Genomic DNA, 18738 nt, shown 5'->3' on the forward strand with positions numbered 1-18738 from the left:
CATTCAGCAGAGCAGTTTAGTTTTTTATGATATTTGACTGGAGATAAGGTCAAGATTGCAAGAAGTCAAAGAGGACCTTGTTAACTTTGTTTTGTCATTGTTAATGCTGGAATTGGAGCGTTGCATCCTGTTGTGTCCTGTGACCTCAGTGTAGCAGAAGGTCCTGTGAGGGTTTGAAGGCCTGCATTTTTGTGTTGGGGCTTGTAGCTCTGTGCGGGAGAGGCTGGTGGGCTGATGGCAGGGTTGCTCAGCAGTGATGTATTCAGAACTGGCGGGCAGTGAGCTATTCAGGGTTGTTTCTACCCTCCTGAGTTTGCAGTGCACCTGCGTAGGCAGTCATTACAACTTTGGAAAGTTTGGCTTTGTTCTTGGGCAAACAAAGTAGGTTTGGTAGAGTGGAAATAATGAGGCCTGAGCTTAGTTTTAGACTGTGCCACTGACTGTTCAAATGTCTCTTACTGATTGTACTTTACTGTCTATAAAGTTGAGCTTACATTTATCACATGAATGCATTTCGAAGAAAAGTTAAGCAGGTCAAGAGAGTACTATTCTTACCTGACTTAGTAGAAATCAAGTAATTTAGGAGAATGCCCTTACTCAGTGCTTAGTAAGGATTTGTAGAGGGAAGGTCACAATATAAACTTGGCTTAACTGGAGAGTATCTAGCATCCTCTGTTACTTTCAGAAATTCAAAGAAAATATTGTGTGTGTGTGTGTGTGTGTGTGTGTGTGTGTGTGTGTGTGTGTGTGTGTGTGTTAGTCCTAGGACTTGAATTCAGGGAGAGTATCTAGCATCCTCTGTTACTTTCAGAAATTCAAAGAAAATATTGGTGTGTGTGTGTGTGTGTGTGTGTGTGTGTGTGTGTGTGTGTGTGTGTGTGTGTGTGTGTGTGTGTGTGTGTGTGTGTGTGTGTGTGTGTTAGTCCTAGGACTTGAATTCAGGGCCTGGGCAGAACTGAAAAAAAAAAAAAAACCAGCCTTTTTGCTCAAAACTAGCCCTCTACCACTTGAGCTACTGCTCCACTTCCAGCTTTTTTGGTAGTTAATTGGATATAAGAGTCTCATAAGCTTTACTGTCTGGGCTGGCTTTGAGCCTTGATCCTTAGATCTCAGCCTTCTGAGTAGCCAGGATTACAGGTGAGACCAACACCCATGCCAAATAATCCACCGTAGGCAAAGCTTGGAGCTGGACTTTGGGTGGTAGAGGTAAATGGCTGCTGTAGTATTGGGGGCTGCCAGGGTTAAGACTGTAAAGTCAAGGTAGACGTGTCTAGGGAGAGCTTAGGAAAATGAAGAGGAGAAGAGATGGGAGCATCCTCCTGATGAGTGGAGGATGAGGGAGGGCCATATGGGGAGCAGCTAATATAGCTGGGTTTTTGAGGCCAAACAGTACCAAGGTTGCTGAGAAGGCAGGAAGCGTATGTCAAAGGCGTCCCCAGCAGTAACAGCATGGGGGCTGGAAGCACTGGTGCATGCTAGAGGGAGAGGGGATTTGAGCCAGAAGTGGTCAGTTTTTTGTTCCTTGCACAGAGAAATTAATTTAGGATGATTTTTATGTGTTTTACAGCCCCCTCCAGCACAGTCGATGGTTCAAGCTTTGGAGTTACTCTATGCTCTGGGAGGTAGGCCTGCTTCCCTTATTATATGTTCTCCTATGAGATAAGAGCTAGGTGGATTCACAGTAGGGTTCTTAGTGTCTTTGGGAATGGGGTTGTTTCTTCTCCTATGGCTATAATTTACTCTATTGAAATAGAATTTGAGACCATAATTAGAGTAAAAGCTACTTATAACAATTTATAAAGCATACCAGTATGTGAGTACTTGGGTGGTATTTGCAGAATGTAAGTTTCAGGTTTTTATGTAGCAGTAGTGCTTTGTATTACTTGTGCTTTTAGTGTCACATCTGAGATAACATTGCCTTAGAGCCTAAAGTAGTAGCTCAGTGGTAAGCAGAGTGTTTAGTTTATATGAGAGCCTGGGTTCACACCCACCACCCAAACACAAACCAGCCAAACCCCAAAACAACATTGTAAGGACTGGGGGTGTAGATCAAGTAGTAGAGCACTTGCCTGCTAAGCGTGAGCTGTAGGTTCAATCCCCAGTACACAAACACCAACACCTCCCCACCCCTACACACGCACACACACACACAACCTTACCCCCATTCAATTTTACTCCATTGATTTTCTTCAAAGAATTTTATAGTTTTCCTTTACATTTAGGCCTGTGGTCCATTTTAGGTAATTTTTTGCTTGTGAAACTGTTTTCCTTCATTATGTTTATGATGTTTCTCTGGAATATATAGTCAGTTGTAGGTTTAAAAGTTCTCTACTGATTTACAAGGTCTTCAGTTTTGTCTGCATATGACCAGCCCAAAATGTGTTGGAGTAAGTTTTTGGATTATCTGTATTGAGATATAAGAAATGTTGACTGTGTAGGATTTTTCACTTGGTTGCTCTTCCTCCAGTCACACAGCAAAAGTTAAAATAGTCCAGTGTGGGAACATACCTAATCCTAATTTCAGGCCAGCCTAAGACCCTATTTCACCCCCTATTTTTCCCCCCCTTCTCCAAAGTTATACTATTCTTTACTGCCTAAATGAGCTGGAAAATGTGGAGAGAAACCCCAGAAGCCTTTTCTGTCTCACTCTGAGCACTTGTAGTGTTTGTTTTACTCAGTAACACAATTGTCTATCTCCTGGGAGTCTTGGGAATGTAATGCCTGTATTGGTAAATGCTAGATGCCAATCAGGAAGATGGGGAATTGGAGGAGTCGGCTCAGTTCAGTAAACTGCTTAGGGGCCAGTCTGATAAACAGGTCTAATGTTGGCACCAGGTCTGGGATTTGGCCAGGGCTGGGGTTTAGAACTCTGAGAGTTGCTGGCCAGATGATGGCACATGTTCTATGTGAAGAATATGGTGTGAGGTAGGCTGCCATCCTTCCAGATCTGACCTGTTGGGTCCTGGGGGTGGGAGAAGATGTGGAAGGTGACTGACCGGTAGCCATAAGGAGGTGGTGGAGAACCTGGAGAGCTGTGGTCTCAGGAGCTGGGGGAGAGTAACTGCCAAAACAGAGGGAGCAGAGCCCAGCACTGCTGAGACAGTAGGAAGGTGGTTGTGGTGTCTTCAAGCTGTTGGGCCTAGAGCAGTGTCTGAAACACAGGAGAGAGGGCTGGCTGTGGGCCAGGGAGAGAGTGGGGGCAGAAGTTACAGGGCTATTGTCTTACAATAATGTCCTTGAGGAGAAGTCACTAGACACAGCAAGGCTTTTTTGTTTTTGTTCGTTTTAGCTGGGCTTTTGGGAACTCAGTGGAAATGTCTGTTACTGTGATGGCTCTCTGGGGTCAAACCCAATTTGGTGATGCCTGAATCATCTTTTGGACACTTTTTTTTTTAAACATTCATCTTGTATTCTCTTACCATTTGTACATCTTCAACAGAATGGTACATGCCTTCTGATTTCTTCTGTTCTTTTGCAGGTCTGGACAAAGACTGTCGCCTCACTGAACCACTTGGCATGAGAATAGCAGAGTTTCCTTTGAATCCCATGTTTGCCAAAATGCTGCTTGAATCAGGTGGGTAGGGCCTGACAGCTCATGTTGATTTTATTTTGGTATCAGAGGAGTTGTTTTCTTGAATTCTGTGAACCCTGGGAGAAGAGAGCCTAATCATGGTTAAACAACAACAAATGATTTACTTTTGACCAATAGTAGTTGTATATGTTTATGGAATACGATGCAGTGTTTCGATCTACGTGTACAGTGTAGAAAGATTCAGTTGGTGAGCATATCTGTCACCTGACCAACTTATTTTCTCTAGAGACAATGTTAAAAATCTATTGTTTTAACATTACTCTTAACTGTGACTACCATGCGGTGCAGTTGATCACCGAAACTTAACTCCTAATCTGAAACTTGGTATTCTTAGAGCAGCTTCTCACCTTTCCTCATCTCTCCTCCTTTTCCACCTTCTTTCCTTGCAGCCCGTGGTAATCGTCTTTCTACTCTATTTCTGTGAGATAGACTTGGTAGATTCCACATGTAATTGAACCAGCTTGGTGAAAGTTAGCTGTAGTAATTTGGAACAACTAGATGGTCTTAGCCTTCCACAAGAAACAGATCCTGAGTGTGGGGCTGGGAGAATCCACACACAGGCAGGAAACTGGGAAGGCAGCAGGAGAGCAGTTTGCTCTGTCTAGTGCCCTGCAGGGTTGGTTGCTGCAGACTCTTTCCCATGACTCAGCAGCGGCAGCAGCCACATAATACCATCCTGCCTTTGCTAGGCTTTGGGCTTCCCAGACAAAGGAGCACTTGTGAGAGGCAGGACACTTGTGGCACCTCGCGGAAGGGACATGGCAAAGAAACAGGAGAAGGCACACCCCACACTCCCCGTTCCTAGGCTTGTGTCAGGATTGCAGATAGCCACATGGGAGAGGAGGGAGTAGGTAGGTGTGCAGCTGGCCTGCCCTTGGTGATGGAGCCCTCAGTGTTAGTGCTGAAATGCAGAAGAGCAGCTCCTTTTGCCAAAGTTCTTCATACTTCCATGTATATAGGATATTCTAGCTGGTTGAATGAAGCACTTGACAAAGAAACTCTGGAAGCACTATCTTTACATTTGCATGTGGTACAAAGAAAATATTAGAAAATGTCCTTCATTTCTTGTAGCTACATTGCTGACATTTTTTTTTTTTAAAGTGCTGGATTAGAGTTAGGGCCTTGCACATGTACTGAACCTCAGAGCCAAACACAGCCCAGCTTGTTGATTCTTGCGTAATTGTAAACATACTTTTTATTTTCTAGGAAATTTTGGCTGTTCTCAGGAAATTCTAAGCATTGCAGCCATGATGCAGATCCAGAATATCTTTGTGATCCCTTCAAACCAGAAATCTCAGGCAGTAAGTGCAGTCTCCTTCCCAAGCTGCTCATAGTATTACTTCATTTTGAGCATCTCTTGTTAAAACTTACCAGAATCTACTGAAGACAAAGCTAGGCAAGTGCTATTGGTTCACATTTTAAGTGTTTCCTGTGTGTATGACATTGTGCAAAGTGCTTTACCTGTACAATTTCATTTTATCTTCAAAATAAACCTTGGATATAAGTGCTGTTACCATATGTGTGTGTGTGTGTGTGTGTGTGTGTGTGTGTGTTATATGTTATATGTTACCATATATATCAGGGTCTAGATGCTGTCCCTAAATCTCTTTGTGCTCAAGGCTAGTGCTCTATCACTTGTGGTTTTTGATTGGTTAATTGGAGATAAGAATCCCATAGGGACTTTTCTGCCTGGGCTAGTTTTGATCTGTGATCCTCAGATCTCAGCCTCCTGAGTAGTTACGATTATAGTGCCTGGTGCTGTTAACATATTTTAAAGATTGGCACTGAACCATTAGGAAACTCCTTTGTGGTTGCACAACTGGAATTGGAGGAGCAGGCTTTCATAATCTAGACTTTAACCCTTGCATTGCTGGCTTCCAGGTGCCCTTTTAGAGAATTGCCACTCAGGCTGCTCTGCAGAAACATTGGGGTGGGGGGGGGTATGTTAGCGGTGTTTCAGATGAAGCATTCAGAGCTAGAACTGAGATGGCCAGACTGCCTAAGACCTGCTTAAATAGGTCGAGTTGGAAAAAAAAGTTTGAGTATTGCTGAGTACCAAGAGGGAGGAGATAGAAGGATGGAGGTGGATCCTGGGGGAGTGGATTGCGCAGGGGAGGGAGCCCATTCTCAAGGGTTGTCACCTCCTAGAGAGTCCTGTCTACAGATTACAGGGTTTCTTGCCTCCACAGCCCAGTAGTTCCATCTATTTCCTCAGGATTCTTATTTATTTAACTCCTTATTGATCTTCTTAACAGCCCTACCTCAGGGCACACAAACTAAGTTGCAAAGGGAGAAAATGGAAGTTCTTATCTCTTTGTCTAAAATTCCAGTAAATGCCCTTTCCCAGCCATTCCCTGATTTCTTTTTCTCCTCTTGACACTTCTTGTAGTTTATTTCCTTCTTGTAGTTCCTTCACTAACTTTTATTCATTATTGTAACTCAAATGCTCACAACAGTGCTTGTTCTAAGGTTAGTGCTTGGCAAAAATCTGCGGAGAGAGAAAAAAGAAGGGAAGGGTATGTGACACTTAACTTCAGGAGAAGAGTTCTGAAGTTAATGAAAACATTTGCCTTCTTGATGTATCTGTACCTCAATCCCATGGGAACAAATCATCATTCAGGATCTTACAGAAAGAATTCGGTGATGGAGTGTGAAAGGACTGCAGCTAGCTTGTGGTGGCCTGGGGGGTGTGGCATTGTCAACCCTTTCCCCCCCAGGAGCCTACACCATGTAGGGATGGGAATGCTGCTGAGAGAAACCATTCCGACTGGATCGGGGAAGACTGAGACAGGGACACAGGCATCCAGTTCTGGTGCCTGGGACTTTATAGTTCATTATTTTCATCCACAGCCATCTTGGCAAAGAAGTTTAATTTCCAGATTTTAGAGATAAGGACATTGAGGCCAAGCAGGGTTAAGTAACCAAGCCAAGGGCTTTTAGGAATATGGCAGGGCTGGCGGCAGTGTGAGCCAGGCTCCCTTCTGAATCCACAGCCATATGCTGTTGATCTTGCAGTGCCTCTCCCAGTCCTAGTACAAGGGGTTTGTGGAGATCAACTTGTAAATGAAGCTTTATTTGTTCCAGATTCGAGTGCACAGGAGATTTGCTGTGGAAGAAGGTGACCACCTCACCATGCTCAATGTGTATGAAGCATTTATCAAAGTAAGCATAGCTGTGGTTCACACACCCAAAACCCAACCTGCAGTGACCTAGGAATTCACAAAGAACTAGAGGAGACCCTCTATTTCATATAGGGATTCTTGCCATGTAGTGTTCCTGGAAGGAAAACAGGATTCGTTCATTGTTCTTCCTTGGTTGGAGACATGGCACCCTAGTGGTGTGCTGGCTGCTTAGTGCCTACAACCAGTGTCCTTCCAGTCTGTACATCTACTGTGTAGTGGACAGAAAGGCAGCATTTGAAAACACGTCCTGCCACATGGCAGTGTTGAGAACAACTTCAAGTCTTGGATTGAACCTTCAAAGTTGTCCCAGCTACCAAGAGAAGATGTGTAGGCAAATGTCTGTCATCACATACCTGGACCATATTTGCTACAGTCCGTGTTAACGTTCATCCTTCATGTTCAGTAAAGCCAAGAACAAGTAAGAGAGCTTAAAGGTTTCACCAAATATCTTCAAAAGACTGAAGCTGATGAAAATGGTGAAAACAGAAACATCATATAAAGAAAAGGGAATGATGTTTTGTATTTTCACTATTTGTGGGGCTTGAACTCGGCCTGGGCACTGTCCCTGAGCTCGTTTGCTCAAGGCTAGTGCTCTACTACTTTGAGCCATAGTTCCACTTCCAGTTTCCTGGTGGTTAATTGGAGAGAAGAATGCCACAGACTTTCCTGTCTGGGCTGGCTTTGAATCACAATCCTCAGATCTCAGCCTCCAGACTAGTTATGTTTACAGGTGTGAGCCACCAGCACCCAGTCTCTTGTATATGAAGACAGGATTTATTCTGTAGTAAGGTCAGTGCTGGGATTACAGGCATACACTATCTGTATTTATTTCCCTTTTATGCAGTGCTGGGGATGGAATTAGGCCTCATACTTGCTAGGCAGGTTATCTACTACTTTGGCCATGCCTCCAGCGTTTTCTTTTTATCTTGGTTATTTTCAAAGTAGAGTTGTTTATGACAGGGCTAGTCTGGGCTATCTGTGCTTCCCACATTGCTGGGTATGATAGACATGTATCACTGTTTTGTGCCTGGGTTGTCCTTGAACTGTGGTCTTCCGATCTCTGCCTCCAAGTAGCTTGGATCACAGACTTGAACCATTATGTTTGACTTGTATTCATTTCTTTATTTTTATTTTTACTTTTTGTTGGTCGTGGGGCTTGACCTCAGGACCTGGCTGCTGTCCCTCAGCTCTTCAGCTCAAGGCTAGCGCTCTACCACTTGAGCCATAGGGCCACTTCCAGCTTGTTCTGCTTATGTGGTGCTGAGGAATCGAATCCAGGGTCTCATGCATGTGAGGCAAGCGCTCTACCACTGAGCCACCTTCCCAGCCTCTATTTACTTCTTAAGATGCTTCTTTTACCAGAGATATGAGAAAGATTTTTCCAGTTAGTGAGTGGCTTTTGGAATAATAAACCCCTGTCTCTTTACTAAGACTTATGGATACAGTTAAAATTCTTTTGCTCAGAGCTGGGAAGGTGGTGCAGTGGTAGAGCGCTTGCCTTGCAATGCATGAGGCCCTGGGTTCGATTCCTCAGCACCACATAAGCAAAAAAAAGAAAAAAAAATTCTTTTGCTCATTTCCTTTTTTTGTTGTTTGTTTGTTTTTGTTTTTTTGTCAGTCGTAGGGCTTGAACTCTGGGCCTAGGCACTGTCCCTGAGCTCTTCAGCTCAAGGCTAGCACTCTACCACTTGCACCACAGTGCCACTTCCAGTTTTTCCTGTGTATGTGGTACTGAGGAATTGAACCCAGGACTTTATGTATGCTAGGCAAGCACTCTACCACTAAACCACGTTCCCAGCTCTTCACCATGTTTTCGCTAGCTGCAGATTGCATTATTATTGGAAAATCCTATATAAATTACATTTTCTTATTTTTTTTAAACTTTCCTGCCTGGCTTGAGCAGTAATATAATCAAAGACATGGTCATACTTCAGAATGCAGAAGAAAATTAAGGATTACTGGCAGAAAAGCCATACTTAGGGGACAAATAGGAAACGTTTGGAGATAGTTCCAGCATGTGACAAGAGTCTTAAAGTGTAGACCGAAGCCTACCAAATAATAGAGACTAGCTGAGAGTGAGTTTCTGGCAGGTGGCTCTTGCTCATTGGGCTTAGATTGACAGCAGCTTCTGTGTCCTCCTCATTCACTCCTCAGTGCAGAGAGCAAGTGTGATTGTAAATGTAGAGAGATGGGACAAAAAACATAACAAAACCAAAGAACCAGATATGACCTGAAGTTGTCTCCAGATGATAATGTCTCCCCATATTGGGTCTCAGCTTTCCTAATGCTCTGCCTGTCCTGCCCCATTGTTCTGCAGCACAATAAAAACTCCCAGTGGTGCCAGGAGCATTTCCTGAATTACAAGGGGCTTGTCAGAGCCGCAACTGTGCGAGAACAGTTGAAAAAGCTGCTTGTGAAGTTTCAGGTGCCCAAGAAGTCCAGCGAAGGTGAGTGGGTGTGAAGTGGCCCTGCGGTGACTTCCCTTTCTTTGCTTAGCTGTGGGTTGATAGCTGGTGGCATGGCGCACTGTCCCTACATCAGGCTTCGCAGCTTGAACTACTCAATCAATGAAAACCTGAAGGTAAAGTCTGTGTTTCTCCCAAGGAGATCCATCCATTTTTTATTTCTGAGGCTTCTTACCAAAAGAGTTTTAAAGCTATGATGGCATATAAGAGTCTTAACACTGACAACGGTGTGTCTACGGGTACGGATTTGTGTTTAAGGCAGAGAGAGCAAGTTCATGTGGAAGTGAAAGGAAAGCCCTGAAAGTAGGGAGACTCTCCAGAGTGAGCGCCAAAGAGGAGTCCAGTGGAGTCCTCTCGGAGGGTGGTTATTTTAGTATGGGGCTCCTCCCATATCTCCTCCCCTGGGCTTTGCACTGATTTCTCAATGGCTTATACATATGCTGTCCTGGCTCTTTTCATTGGTTAAGTGGGAACCCAGGGCATTATGGGAAGATGTATTTGAATGGGAACCCAAGGTATCATGGGAATAAGAAGCATCATGACAGGCCAAATATTATCTGCCACATTTATGACCACTATGTTTTATTTCTACCTTCACACATCATACAATTAATATAATGATGGTCATTGCAAGAAAATTAATTTAATTGAATAAAGTTCACGGCTATTACATACACATCGTATTTTCTTTTCAGATGCAAGTGTTACTAAAGCAAAACCATGTGTTTAGTGTAGGTGGTCACCTGGGGTAAGGCAGGTAGTGCCGTGTCATGTGGTCTCTGGCCTGTAGCACTGGTCACGGTGGCTGTGGAAGACATAGTAGGGTGGACTAGTGTTGGGCTCTGCAGACTTCTCTCATTTCTTCTCCCTCTGTGAGGCATAGGGGTTGTGCCCTGAGTGGGTGGAGTTATGGGAAAGGCATCATTCAGGACAACACAGCTGATAGTCAGCAGAGCCCAGTTGTTGCTGCTCATCAGCCTACATTTTGGAGGTGACATATCTGTGCATCTGTTTAGCAGCAGTTCCTTTTTTGTTTGTGTATGTACTGGGGACTTAAACTCAAGCACTCATGTTCTCAGTTTTTTTGTTCATGGCTGGTGTACTACCACTTGAGCCACACCTCCCGTTCCAAGTCCTCCTGATAGTCTTAATTATGTCTTAGACGCTCAGCCACATTCTCAACCCTACAAGTTTTCTGCTATCATTTTTTGAGTGCTTCTAGCAGGCCAGTTAGTGTTCTGTGTTAATGTTATTTTATTTGTTTGGTGTGGGGGTTTGAACTCCAGAGGCTTGTGTTGTTAGACAGGTGCTGTTCTATGTGAGCCATACTCTTCCAGTCCTAATGCTCACAGCAGCTCTGAACTGTGTGCTGCTGTGGCTGCATTTTGTAGATGAGAATCGTGAGGCTCACTTGCTGAAGTATACACACAGTGAGTGTAATGTGCAGGCAGTTTTATTTCAGGGCCTTATTTTGTCCAAGAGCAAGAACCAGGTCTTTTGTCATTTCTCAGTCACCTGCTCTTAGCATAAAGGCAAATATGGGCTGCCTCGGATTGTGCTGGAGGACATTTATTTGGCAAGGAGAGACACGAGGCTGGGCTGGTTCAGGCGATGAGCAGCCTGGAGGCATGAGGGAGGGCAGTCAGGCCTGGATGCTGTGCATTCCAGCACAGGCCTGAGCATGCTGAGTGTAGGGCCGGAGAGCATGTCATCATCACTGTTGCTGCCTTGGGCAGGTGATCCAGATCCCGTCCTGAGATGCATCGTCGCGGGATTCTTTGCGAATGCAGCCAGGTTTCATTCTACTGGAGCTTACAGGTAACATGATACTTCCTGACGTCATTTGTAAAGGGGAGTCTTTAAAGTGACAAAAACAGAAATCGTTGTGCAAACAAAAGAAATCAGATTATTTTGAATTATACCATGCCTCCTTCCAGAACCGATTAGAAGATAGCTTTACGCAGATTATTTTAACTCTTCAAGGGGCTCTAAATACTCAGTGTGTCCACATGTTGCATAAGGTGACAGTTCTAACCATGGAATTGTAGGACTGCAGGAAGCCATTAATCTGCTTTCTCAGGGAAATTATTTTACCATTGAGTAGTTTTGTCTTTAGAGCCCTTTAGGCCCTAGACACTGGTACATTGTGCTCAGGATGTCTTGGAGCTGGGCAAGTATCTTTTCCTGCAGCCTTAGTTCTTCTAGTCCTTTTTCCAGGTACAGGAAACTGCCTGTCGCCAATGCTTATGATAGCCTTTACCATATTCAAATGCAGTGAAAGCCAAAGTGTACTTAGACTGTCTTCTCCACGCTAAATCTCCCTAGTTTGTTGGAATTGCTACTTGACGTCTGCCCCTCCTGACCATTGGCTTAATGTGGTCTCGTAACTTACTGTTACCTATGAAGTTTAGCCATCATTTTATCATTGGATTTTTTTCTCCTACTTTCTCTGCTATTGTGGATAGAACTCATAACCTTGCACATGTTAGGCAAATATTCTACCACTGAGCCACATAAGAGTAGACAGGCTTGGGGGCTGGGAAGGTGGCTCAGTGGTAGAGCGCTTGCCTTGCATGCCTGAGGCCCTGGGTTCGATTCCTCAGCACCACATAAGCAAAAAGAAAAAAAGCCGGAAGTGGTGCTGTGGCTCAAGTGGTAGAGCGCTAGCCTTGAGCTGAAGAGCTGAGGGACAGCGTCCAGGCCCAGAGTTCAAGCCCCATGACCGGACCTAAAAAAAAAAAAAAAGAGTAGACAGGCCTGTTGCCAAGGCTATGAACTTGGAATTTTTCTGCTTTGGCTACCTACTAAATAGCTGGCATTAAAGGCATACATCACCATACCTGGCTATTTCCTTATCCCTAATAAAAGGCTTTTTTTTTCTGAGTTCTTTTTTGGATTTCCTCTCATTTTTTGCCGTTAGTTTTTTCTTTGGAAGAGTGTACTTTTTTTTTTCCCCTCAGAAAATATTAGAATCTGTTTTCTGACAAGTTCCCTTTCCCAGGACACTAAACTTCTGTTAAAGGGTCCAGAATTCAGTGAATGTTTTTAATTTTGGCAGCCAGATCTGCTCAATCTAGTATGCTGGAAGCTGTGTGAACATTAAGTTGAGGCATGTACCTTGTCTTTAGTGAACTCTCATTAGTCCAGGTCAGCGGTCTAGCTCCTTAGGGCTGCTGCCTGTCCTGGGGGGGGGGGCCCTCTTCCATCTTGATCTCTGTGTGGAGGCACCCCTTCTTTTTGGGAGGGGAGACCCCTTTTGGAGAGGCCTGAGCTCCCCCAGTCAGTGCCAACTTGGGCATTTTGATTGTCTTTCTCATTTTAAGGGTGTCACTTAGCCATGGTGATGGGCTTTTTACAAATTTCATCAGTGTCCTCAACAGAAATAGGGGTTACGTGAAAGGCTCTGGCCAGTCATTCTTTTGGAGATGAAGGGTCATCTGGCTTTGTGATGGGGCCAGCAGGACACCTGGCAGACAGACCCAGTGCCCACAGAAACACACACATTATTCATGCCTTGTGATCTGCTCTTGCTGGTAGTTATGTGCGCAGTTAATAGTTTGAATTAAATTGAATCAAATCTGAGACAGAATTGGAAGTAATACATGTTTCAGAGAATCTAATAATCCCACACTGAGTTCACTTTTTCCACCATTTCAACTTCCTCTGTGGTCTTTAACCTTAATATTTAACTGGCTGTACTAGGAAGGCTTATAGAGACTCACATTGTTCTTTCTGTCTTGAAGGGAATTGTTGGGAAAGAACCTGCAGATTATAAACACACACACACACAGAGGCAGATCACTGTATTCTTATTTTTCTGCACATCCACACGTTGCTCTTCTCTTTTCTGCATGATTTATTCTTCACTTTAAAGGTGGGGATGGCTGCAGGTGGCATTTACCCTTGGTGCATATTTTGATAATGTTAAAAACTGGGAAAGCTGGGTGCCAGTGGCTCACAATTGTAATCCTAACTACTGAGATCTGAGGATTGTGGTTTGAGGCCAGCCCAGGCAGGAAAGTCTGTGAAACTCTTATCTCCCAATTAACCACCAGTAAACTGAAAATGGAGCTGTGACTCAAAGTGGTAGAGTGGTAACCTTGAGCGAAATAGCTCAGGGACAACACTCAGGCCCTGAGTTCAAGCCCCATGCCCAACAAACAAAACAAAACTGTGGTCTTGTGAAGTGCCTTAGACAAATTGTGTCTTCCAAGGACTATCCGCGATGACCATGAGCTGCATATCCACCCCGCGTCCGTCCTCTATGCGGAGAAGCCGCCACGCTGGTAAGTCCCTCTGCTGCCAGGTGAGGCCAGCCTGCCTGCCTGCCTTGAAGCAGGTCACCACAGGGTTCCCAGAGCAGGGTCCAGGGCCTGGAGTACAGGTGCTCCTCAGGGTTGGTGGACTTGTTGATTCTGCTGAGCCGCCCTCAGGGTCTCTGATCTTACAAAGCTCCTTTAAGCAAACAGTGGTGTGCGATGAGCTCTGCACCCAGCACAGCCAGCATAGGTGATGTCAAGAAGGTCCAGTTGCAGTCCAGCTGGAGATGGCTTTGCCAGAGGAGTGTTGGAAATGCTGTGGATGGCTCCTCTATGGAGGACAGACAGAAAGGACTTTAAAGGGCTTTTAGCCTGAGGAGTCGATGGGGAACGCATGTCAGTAGGAGCAAAGCCCGTGTCTGGGGGTTGGACATCGCTGTTACAGCTGGCAAGCCGACCCTGTGCCAGTCTGAAGCACTGGCTGGCAAGGAAGGGAGAAGTGCAGAGGTGGGGGGAGGCAATGTTTCTTTAAAAGTAATTTGTTGTACTGTATTTTACAGAAATATTGATTGGCAATGTGTCAGGACAGTGCCGGTGGTTCTTTACCACTGACAGACCTGGGAAATAGGCAGGGGCATGCGTGCATAGATAGAGGGTAGAAAGACCTATTGCAGGATGGCTGGTGTATTTTTGGGTTTTATGGTTTGAAGACCACTCCGGAAGCTCAATATCTCCTAATGTCCCCTGGCTCCTTAGTTGTATGTTTACCTGAGTTTTAGGTGAGGCTTTTTCCTTTGACAGGTCTGTATACCCTTGTAACTTGAACTCCAAATAAGATACAAAGTATTTTCATCACTTTGCAAAGTTCCTTTGTGTCTCTTTAGAACCATTTCCCAGTCCTTTGCCTGTGTTAATGTGTTTCCTAATTGAGTCCTTAAGTTCTTTTCAGAGCTCCATAAATGTGGACTAAAGCTTCTTTGTGGGTGATTGTGGTGCCTTAGGAGTCCTGTGGGGTGTACAGCTCATTTGTAAAGCACACTGTGACACTGTGTGATGCCCCCTCCCCCCACTCCCCCTCCCCCCCAACCAAGAGGCTCAGAGAGCAGCCTGAACACCTGTGCTTGCTACAGGGCCTGTGCGGAGCACACACCAATAAATGCAGGAGGGCCCTACAGTCATGCCTCTTGTTTGATTCAGGGTTATCTACAATGAAGTCGTGCAGACCTCCAAGTATTACATGAGAGATGTGACCGCCATAGAATCTGCCTGGCTGCTGGAGTTGGCTCCACACTTCTACCAACAAGGAACGGTAGGGTAAACCATCTACCCAGCTGCTTCATTTCTTCCTTCCTTCCTTCCTTTCTTCCTTTCTCTTTCTTTCTTTCTTTTCTTTCTTTCTTTCTTTCTTTCTTTCTTTCTTTCTTTCTTTCTTTCTTTCTTTCTTTCTTTCTTTCTTTCTTTCTTTCTTTCTTTCTTTCTTTCTTTCTGTTCTGGAGCTTGAACTCAGGGCCTAGGCACTGTCCTGGAGCTTCTTTTATTCAAGGCTAGCACTCTACCACCACTTCCAGCTTTTTCTGTTTATGTGGTACTGAGGAATCGAACCCAGGGCTTCATGCATGCTAGGCAAGCATTCTACCACTGAGCCACATTCCTAGCCCCAGAATTGAAGTTTCTTTAAGTCAAACCCACGAAGCTAAAGGGCAAATGGCTTCCGAAGTTTGAAGAATATGATAAGTCCAAATTTTCACACTTGTCTTTTCTCTCCAAATTCCTGGCATTTACCACAGTAAGAACATTTTCAGAGAGGCTGAGACCTTAGGAAACACCTGGTATGACAGACTCATTATACAGGTGGGTGGCCAAGCCCTGCTGTTAGAAGAGTTGGTCCTCTTTAAAAAAAATCAATTTTATTGTAACAGTGATGTACAGAGGGTTACAGTTACATAAGTAAGTAAAGAGTACAATTCTTTTCAAACAGGGTTATCCCCCGCCCTTGTTTTCTCCCACTTCCTCCCCCAGGCCCCCCAGAGTAAAGTTCGTTTCCAGCATGGTATCTCGTGAATATTGCTGTTGTGTTGATTGACCCATTACCCCACCATTTCTGTGATTCCCCTTCCCTTCCCCAAATTAGACAAACTTATATACAAGACAAAAGGTCCCGCAATCAGAAGCAGTCCAAAGGTACTTCTGTTCACATGTCCAAAGATTGAGTTCCCTGGGTACCAGCATGGCCCCAGGGCGGCCGTGCATGGTGCAGCTCACCCCAGCTCACCCCATGCCCAGCCCACAGGTCATCCACACTGTCCCTGGCATCGCCTGTGACTTTCCATCACTCAGCTTTCAGTGTTGCTCTCACCCTGTAAAGAAGCCCAAAATGGTTCAGAGTCTACTTTGTTTATACTCAACATTCCTTCCAGAAAAGAGCACCAAAAAAGGCAGCACAGGCACGCTGGCAGCCTCTCCATCCACAGGTCACGGCTCTGGATGTCCAGCCGTAGTGGTGGGGGTCACATCAGGTGAAGGGCAGAGCACAGAGTGCAATCAGACCCACAGCTCAATAGGAAGAACCAGCCTCCTGGGGCTGGGAAGGTAGCTCAGTGGTAGAGTGCATGCCTTGCAAGCATGAGGCCCTGGGTTCAATTCCTCAGCACCACATAAACAGAAAAAGTCGGAGGTGGTGCTGTGGCTCCAGTGGTAAAGTGCTAGCCTTGAGCTGAAGAGCTGAGAGACAGCATCCAGGCCCAGAGTTCAGGCCCCATGACCGGCAAAAAAAAAAAAAAAAAGAACCAGCCTCCTCTTGAGAGACTTGCCTTCCTGCTCTTAAATTGTTTTCCCTGATTCTCCAAGATTCCTTTGTTATCTAGGGGGAATGGGTAGAATTCTGTTGCTTCCTCCAGCCCAGGTCCTGTTAGTCTCTTGGAGCTTGCTGGTGTGGCCTCGGGGTATGCTGAGGTATGAAGTACAGGGAGCCTCTGGGTGTCAGGGTGGCCCCTCCAGGCTCTCTGCATCATCTGCATGTGATTATTCTCAGCGTGTCAGGTGTCTCTTAGTTGGTGAGTGGAGGTCCCTACTAACGGCATAAGCCCACCCACTCTGGCTCAAATGCACATTTAAGGGTTTCTTGCGCTTTGGGTTTCACCTTAGAATGTTACCTGGTACCCACGATTGTGATTTAGTAGGCTTTGTGTTTCTTACACTGTTAGAGGAGCGTCTGGAAACGAAGTGTCACTCTGAGGTGTCTGTGCTGTCTTCCAGTCTGCGTAGCATGTCACCCCATATAGGCTGGGCCATAGCTTGAGCACAGGCCTTGACGTCTTAAGACTCATGGTAACTTGACTCATTTCCTTATTCCCAAGGTGTGGGTTCTACTCCATGGTTGGGAAGTTGAGGTCCATGCCCCACCCAAGCCCAGTCCCAGAGCCCAGGCCTTTGGTTGCAGCCAAAGAAAACCTTTCTCTGGCCCTAGTGTTGCAACTTCAGGCTGCTTGTGGCCTCTTAGGGCCATTTCCTTGGTGGGGCACTGGGCTTTTCTCCACAGTTTTTTGTATAGTGTTTGTGGAGAAGCTGGAGGAGTCTACTTGGTCACTGCTGGGTGAATTCTGGCGGAGTCTGGTTTCTTTGTCTCAGCATTCTCATCTGTGGTGTTTTCTCTTCTCTTGTAGCACCTGTCCCTGAAGGCCAAAAGGGCCAAGGTCCAGGACCAGTGAGCCTAGCTCAGCTGTGGCTGCAGGGACTGCCGGGCAGCAGTGCAGATGGAACTTGGCTGCTGCCTTGAAGTGGGCTGCAGCCCGCCCCTTAGCCTCTTTGCCCTCTCCCCTCAGTATTTGCAGGAGTCTGCATGGGCAGGGGGGTCCTGCACGCGGCACCCAGGCAGGGCTGGGGGGGACTGGGCCCTACCGTCAGTCTCATTTGCTGCTCACCCAGCCAGCATGCCACTCCAGCAGGGTGCGCTGCTGGCCAGCCAGGCTCTGAGAGGAAGAGGAGGAGTCAGCCTGAGGGCCAGAACCAGTGTGGGGCCTGTGGGTTGGCAGGACTCCCTTGCTTTCCCTGCTGTGGCCCCAACTATGTCGACCAGTGAAGTCCACTGTGGGCATGTACAAGCTGCTCTCTACAAGGAAGAGACCGCGAGCGCTGAGGACTTCTACCAAGGCCGCCAAGGACCAGGTCTGTTAGGCACAGGGGCTCACACACCAAGCAGCTCCTGTCCGCCTCTCCCCAGCCCCTGTGCCTGCTTCTGTGAGGCCAGGAGACTCACAGGGGACTGGCCGTCGGCAGGAAGATTCAAGTGCACTGTCAGCCCAGGCTTTCGTCCTTCACCGGTGGGCTTAGCTTCCCTCAGTACAGTACCGTGTCCTGGTGCCACCAGCCGGGCACCTCAGCTCCGGCCCCATGGGAGCTGGACCTTAGCAGGAATTCACTACAGTTTAGGCACTCTAAACTTCTGTAGCTCAGGAACATAATCTTGTATGTTGATCTTAGTCTGCTTGCATTCTTGCGAGAACGTGGGGTGGCTCTCCCAGCAGGCACTGGGTCAGGGCCGCGCCAGGGGCTGCTTCGCTGTGACGATGACCGCACTCACAACACATGACGCCACAGGTGTTTCCCCTTAGCGTTTCAGTGACATTTACCTTAAAACACGTGGCTTGAAGATGCATTTATTTTTGTACTGGTTTTAGTTTGGATCCGCCACTTTTGGCACCAAACCTGTATGTCATTTTTATTTCCATTTTGTCATTTTTATAAACATGTAAATAGTAACGAGAACTTGTTAATAATAGTAAAAACCTTTATACCTGAAGTAAACCTGTTCCCTCCCATCCGTGAACCTCGTGGTCTGTATTTAAGATGGTCTCATTCATTGATCCAGGTGAGGGCCCTCCGTTAGCTACGAAGCCCAAGGCTGAGGCAGACCTCGGCTTCTGGGTGCTGGGAGAGGGGTTACAGGAATGCAGGACGCCCCACCAAATACTCTCTGTGCCTGATTGCTTATCAGCAAGACCGTCTTAGAGCAAGCTATCACTATTTCAAGAAGCCCCAGAGGTGCAAATTCTCACCAGTGTTCAGTGGAGATCTTCCCAAACAGAGTTCTGAAACATTTTATTTTTAAAAAGTTATGTTGGCATGGAAGGGAGAAAAAGCATCCACATTGTCAGATTTGAGACCAGAGATCCAAAATGGGAGGCCAGACTCCGGAAGGAAGCAACCAGAAGCAAGTATACCGTCACCTGTCACCTCTGTCC

General features: G+C 46.0%; 1 protein-coding gene across 2 annotated transcripts in view; it reads left to right on the forward strand.

Annotated features, from left to right (window-relative positions):
* The window catches only part of Dhx35 (DEAH-box helicase 35), a 55141-nt gene extending 36818 nt beyond the window's left edge, over window positions 1–18323 (forward strand). For both annotated transcript variants that reach the window (XM_042694758.1, XM_042694759.1), the window contains 9 exons: window positions 1568–1622; window positions 3479–3574; window positions 4799–4893; window positions 6677–6754; window positions 9092–9221; window positions 10976–11057; window positions 13454–13525; window positions 14696–14807; window positions 17161–18323. In XM_042694758.1, the coding sequence (XP_042550692.1) occupies window positions 1568–1622; window positions 3479–3574; window positions 4799–4893; window positions 6677–6754; window positions 9092–9221; window positions 10976–11057; window positions 13454–13525; window positions 14696–14807; window positions 17161–17205 (765 nt within the window). In that variant the 3' untranslated portion in view covers window positions 17206–18323. The remainder of the gene's footprint in view (window positions 1–1567; window positions 1623–3478; window positions 3575–4798; window positions 4894–6676; window positions 6755–9091; window positions 9222–10975; window positions 11058–13453; window positions 13526–14695; window positions 14808–17160) is intronic.
* Window positions 18324–18738: the final 415 nt, after the last annotated feature.

The sequence above is a fragment of the Dipodomys spectabilis genome, unplaced genomic scaffold (genome assembly GCF_019054845.1).
Source record: "Dipodomys spectabilis isolate Male_0828 unplaced genomic scaffold, ASM1905484v1 ptg000175l, whole genome shotgun sequence".
Lineage (NCBI taxonomy): Eukaryota > Metazoa > Chordata > Mammalia > Rodentia > Heteromyidae > Dipodomys > Dipodomys spectabilis.